Source organism: Varroa destructor, unplaced genomic scaffold (assembly GCF_002443255.2).
Source record: "Varroa destructor unplaced genomic scaffold, Vdes_3.0 BEIS01000003.1, whole genome shotgun sequence".
NCBI classification, from domain to species: domain Eukaryota; kingdom Metazoa; phylum Arthropoda; class Arachnida; order Mesostigmata; family Varroidae; genus Varroa; species Varroa destructor.
The window spans coordinates 28615079-28621130 of NW_019211456.1; the positions used below are offsets into that span (position 1 = coordinate 28615079).

Consider the following 6052-nt stretch of genomic DNA (forward strand, 5'->3'; position numbering starts at 1 on the left):
TGCTCTGTAAGTGCTATGCGAAAGCTAACACGAAACAGAATCCAAAATTTGTATGGTATTATCAAAAAGCATGAGCCCATGCTGGCCCGGAGGGAGAGCCTAACTGAGTTCCTACATATGTTAGAATTTGTATCTATCTTCCTTGTATTTTTGAAAAAAAAAAATGCTAAACTTCACAATAACATATAAAAAAATTAAATAACACATTGATCGTTGGTCGTCTCTATATCATACGTCACTCGTCGTTTTCACAGTGGCCATTATGCTTAACGATTGCATTCGTCTATCCAACGAAGCCCCTTCATTGAAGTAAACAAAAAAGTACTGAGGACTACTAATATTTCATAAGGACCAGAAATTGCATTTTCGGCGTCCATAAACCATTTATTTATTTACACAGTGGACTTTGTGGAAACCTGAACGAGATACACAACACGAGGTTATATCGCATTAACTATAAGTCACTCGTGGCAAGTGGTAATCCTCTACAGTAGCAACGTTAACAAAAAAAGCAATATATTTTCACTTGTATCTATATAACCACATCACAGTCACAGACTGCATAAAAAACACAAGTATTTACACTTAAAAGCATGGACTTGAACAGTATTGACACCTTTTCATGTCAGATTTGTATTGCACGCGCACACAGAGAGACATAACCGGCCGCATTCGGAGAACAATTAACATGGGTAGGCAAGCCTCACTTGCTTCACCTAGCGCCTGACTAGCACATATGCATCAATGCATATGTCTAAGCTTCTGCAGTATGTCTGAGGCAGTTAGAATTGCTGCTGTCATCAGCCATGTACAATGTCGTTTATTCCATGGCCATTTTCATATCCTCCAAAACTGTTATGGTTTTCGAGCTGAACCGCGTGTCCTTCGTGGCCTCCGTGAGCAAGCTCGATATGTTCCCCATATTCACTACCACCATGCTCGTGCCATCCGTGGCCACCTTCAGTAGCAATAGCTGCGTGTCCGATGTGACCTCCATGGCCGTGCCATTCATGGCTTCCATCACCAATCTCAGCGTGTTCACCTTCGTAACCGCCTTTGTGATGATGATGGTTGTGGTGGGTCTCATGGATGTGGTGCGTCTGGTGATGATTGTAGTGATGAACCGGCACGTGAACGGCTTTCTCCGAATACGAATGGCTATGGGAATGCACAGGGACGGGAACAGGAACGTGCTTTTCAGAATGGCTATGGCTATGCACCGGAATTGGGATCTTTTTCACCGAATGGGTGTGATGGTGTACAGGGACTTTTACTGGCACTGGATGGTGTACAGGCACCTTCACGACTTTGGGATGAGGTACATGTACCGGGTAGCGTATCGGTATCGGAATTGTTGGTCCTCCTCGGATAATCGCGGCGGCCGCTGCAAGCTTCAACAGTTTTCCACCTTCGGCCACCTGTACCCAGCCGATAGCTGCTAGGACTCCTATGAAAAGCAGTTTCATTTCTATGGAACGCTTCATCCTCTCTGTTTCTCACAGGGTCCTCTCTGTGCTCGTTCAAGTCAGCTGCGGTGACGATCTACGGATATACTACCGCCGTCGTCAAATAATCATTACACTGCACGCACCCCAGAACGATTTCGTCTTGGTCGATGTCAGATATATAAGGTTTGCTATCTAGGCGCCCTCCGCAGCAGTCGTACCGCTTGTTTGCCAAATCATTTTTATAAGCCCGTCTCTCTCCCCACTATTTGTGTCGTGTGTCGGCATCGCGCCGCTGGAATTTAATACCACGTCAAATGGAAAAAACAAAGCAAAAATAGGCCTTATTAAAGGGAAAGGACTGCGTGGTGGTGACCTTAATTTGTAACACCTCCAATCGTTATTTAGTGAGATTAATCTTTTGTTTATATAAACGTAGCTACACCAAACAGCAATTGTAAATATAATCGTTGTAAGTGAAGCTAACCCCAAATTATGGGTTATTCAGAATGATTTACTATTTTCAAGATAGCTGATGTGCAGGATGATTTTATCAGAATTGGTCAGGAGCGTAAAGTAGAATGAAAACATTAATTATGTAAGATACGGTGTGGGAAAGAGTCACGTAAGATACATTCTCTTTGCTGGGTCACGCATGCTATTGTACATAGTATAGAAAAGGACATCAAGGAATCACATTCGTATGCGGCCTTTGCCTTAAAAAATAATGATAGCAGCTTGGTCCGCTAAGAATGCACTACAAAAATACATAATATGTTTCTATACTTTCATAGGACGACAAGAGACGGACATAGCGCAAGATTAGTAAAATTAGAGTCTAAATGGTGACCAGCTTGAATGATTATGGTTCATTTTTCCAAGCAAAGCTTAGATGAATGCCTAAACATGCATATCTTAAGCAGCTAATATAAAAGTTCTGACAGGCAGGCACTGTCCTTTCAGGCCACACAAAACAACTGCCCTCCTATACTGCTATCGACGTAATCTCTTGCTACATTGAGTACGATCAGACACGTGTATTACTCTGGTTAAATAATACAAACATATCATTGAACAGGTGGTCCAGACCTCTGATTCATCGGGGCTGTGGTAAATGATAGGTTGAATTGAAATTTTATACATCTACGGTGAATGCAATAACTGCCAGTAGGGCAATTTGAGGTTTAAATGTGTAGGTCTGTGTCAAAAACTTTTTAGAAAGCCATTTTTAAAAACTTAATTTAAAAATATCATTATAAAAACAGTGAAACTCCAGCAAAGCTTACATCATTCTTTGTTGTGTGAAGTGTCAAACTCATCAGAGTCGAACGGCGTTCGGGAACGGTAGCGGACAACATCGATGAACCTCGTTTCACAGGACTTCAGTACAGATTAAGTTACAGTTAAAAGGGTCCAGGCCTGTCGAGCCAATTTATCAGTAGTGGATCTCTAGGGTGAAAACGATCTATAAATGAGAAGACTCTATTTATAATTGATTGAGTTAGCTCCAGGATAGCTTTCCGTAGCAGATTATAAAAGCGGCCTTTGGGAAACGGATGCGGCAAGAATCGTATAGGCTACATGCGGGAAAGTGAATATGACCGGATGAGAGTTTTACTAATTATTTCGAAAAGATGTTTTATCGAAAATCCCAGTCGTATCATATCACAAATATGTGACGCCATTTTTAAAGTTCTCATTAGACGCTTTAAATACTGTAACGTAAGTGTTTTCGTATCGTTAACGAATGATGATGGGTCGTACTCACGGAACTAGGTTGCTAATCCTAAGCGTGATCTAGCATTTGGTCCACCTCGCTATTCGCGCTACTTCACGTTAGCTTCAATTGTATCTGCATTGAGGTATTGATTGAATAGTAACGACATTAATAGATAATACGAAATTTTACAAATCACTACTTAGAAGGCATAGATCAGAGAAGAATATCGACGATACTGAATTCCAATTGAAGAAGAAAGGATTCGAGGAAGCTTCCCAGCAAACAAATTCGACGACTTTCGTTTAACGGGTCCAAATTTGAAGGGTTTCAGAATTACTGAAACCGTTCAAAAGGCTATTTTTGATACGTCTGGATCTTTTGTATAGAAATTAATGACCGTTTTAAAAAGGAGTATTATTATTATTATTATGGCTCGACGAAATAAGCTTAAACGGTTAGCGTTTTTAGGTCTTAAACGCCTCTTTACCCTTATAAACCTTAATTGCGCTGGAATTCCTTGTAGGCACTGTATTTGAGCGAGACCTATAAATATCACTTGAGGGACAATTCCTGTTAAAAAAAAATGCTTTGTAGATCAAAAAGAGGAATTTGAGCAAAAATGACTAGGTAGTAATTTGTGTCTCGAGTTGCGTCTCACGGTGGCTATCTTGAATAAGCATGACCGTCATGGTGGGACTTCATAGACATAGAAAAAATTACTAAAATATCTCTTTTGGTTTAAACGCAATTTTTTGGAAGTTTATTTAGAGTTGAATAATTTTTAGAAACGTTGCCTGTACATAGCTTACTGTTGAAATATCTTTGCACCACCCACAATCCACCCTTGGACGCTACGCCACACATGACACAATAGTAAAACTAGAACTGACAAAAACTACATGAGGAAACCCTATGCGACCTAATACCTCGGTCACAGCCTTTTTCCACCGTAATTTTATGAGCGGAACATCGCTTGAATGCGTCATATTTGTTGTTTCTCTATTAAGTTTGCTTTATATTTTGCTTGCAGTATTTAAGGGATTATCGAAAATTTACGCTCCCGTTCTATTATTAGTCCAGATGTTAGAAGCGTTCATTTATCGAACAATGACTGATGTTATATTTCCACATTCTACGCTCAATGGTAGAATGCGTAAATTGGTAAACGACACAAATTTAGAGCAATTACAATGATCAGTAATGTTTATGTGTTCATGTAAATGGGGCAAAATGGAAGAATAACATGCTGAAATAAAGTGAAATAAAACAAAAGCACGTTCCTGCTATTTGTTGTCAAAACATTGAGAAAAATTGCGGGAGGATCATTTTTACCTAAATTTTATGTGATTAAACACCTTAATATGCATTAGTATAGTTACATATTGCATATATATATATATATATATATATATATAAGCGGGCCAAAAAAGGAATAATACTTGCTAAATATAGTAAGCAGGTTGGACGTGGTGGCAGCGTTAGTATAATAACAAATCGTGGAACATAAGAATAACACAGTTACATATATATATGTGTGTGTAAACGAAACACTTGCACGGACTTTCGCAAAGACAACACAGACGGACAGTCTTGGTATTTAATTTGACTCGACATGTTTATTATTAAAACTCGAGAAAAACACATAAATACAAAATTCTTACGTACACATACATATTTACACGGTATGTAGGACATAAGCGTGACATTCATACGTTGACTGATTCGGATGAACGTTACTTAATCTTAATTGTAATACATACATTTAAAGAGGCTTTGACCTCTGTCGACAACAGAAAAAGGCGCGGCTCACGCAGGTCAAGTGCCATTCCGAACAGTATTTACAGCAGGTCTAGGTAGGAGCACCTGATGAAAACTGCGATAGAAAGTCGAAGGGGATACGAAGAAGAAGGAGCGGATATAGGTGCGCGTAGCGAAAAGATCGGTTTTGAAAAATTTCAAAGGAACATGCGATTGTGCTTTATGTGTGTATTATATGACTGCTCACTATGGTTGCCACATTTGTTGGCGGTAATCCCAATATGTGTGTTTTGATGACCATACATTCTACCAGCTGTGCCCTCCGAAGCTGGTATCAGCGATATGCCCGATCTCGTTATGTCCATGTCCACCGTCAAAACCTCCTAACTCCAAACCGTGCCCGCCGTAGTCACCGAAGCTCTCATGACCGTGCCCGTGACCTACTGGCAAGGCAACGGCCTTCTCTAAGTGCGCGTGTGAGTGTACAGGTACGTGTTTCTCCGAAACAGAATGGGTATGAACCGGTACAACCACCTTGTGGACCGAATGACTGTGATGGTGTTCAGGGACCTTTACCGGCACTTTGACAATTTTCGGATGAGGCACATGCACAGGGTAACGAATTGGAATCGGAATTATCGGTCCGCCACGTATGATCGCAGCGGCAGCAGCCAACTTCAATAGCTTCCTGCTTTCAGCATATTGCACCGCACCGATGGCCAACATGATCAACACAAGCGACGCTCGTACGTTGAGCGACATTTTTGCCCGCTGGCGTTACCTTTAATGTTCAAGTTAGTCAGCTAGCAAACTATGCGCGGCCCTTATCTGCGTCAGTCACACTGCAGTATCACTGTGTGTTTGCTCAACCACGTTCAGTAGATTAGATGATGCGGGGCGGCAACGTCCCTGGTCTTAAATATCCCTGTTTGCCCCTCTCTCGCTGCGTGTGGTGCAAGCCCAATTAGGGAAAGCGCCACTATGGACAACGATTCGCGCTGGACAATGCGCTTTTGCTAATCCCTGTTCAAAACTATTAAATTTAGTGAGCCACTAAGAACAGAAAATACATCACAGATTATGTTTTGTCGCCCGGCTCGAACTGTTCAAAATACCGTAATACCTTATT

General features: G+C 41.0%; 1 protein-coding gene across 1 annotated transcript; it reads right to left on the reverse strand.

Annotated features, from left to right (window-relative positions):
* Nucleotides 1–358: 358 nt before the first annotated feature.
* On the reverse strand, nucleotides 359–5802 carry LOC111248189 (uncharacterized). Its single transcript, XM_022800077.2, has 3 exons — nucleotides 5705–5802; nucleotides 2732–2910; nucleotides 359–1740 (listed from the first exon to the last, which is right to left on the reverse strand). The coding sequence occupies exon 3, from the start codon at nucleotides 1482–1484 to the stop codon at nucleotides 801–803; it is 684 nt and encodes a 227-aa protein (XP_022655812.1). The 5' UTR covers nucleotides 1485–1740; nucleotides 2732–2910; nucleotides 5705–5802; the 3' UTR covers nucleotides 359–800.
* Between the last annotated feature and the right edge of the window lie 250 nt (nucleotides 5803–6052).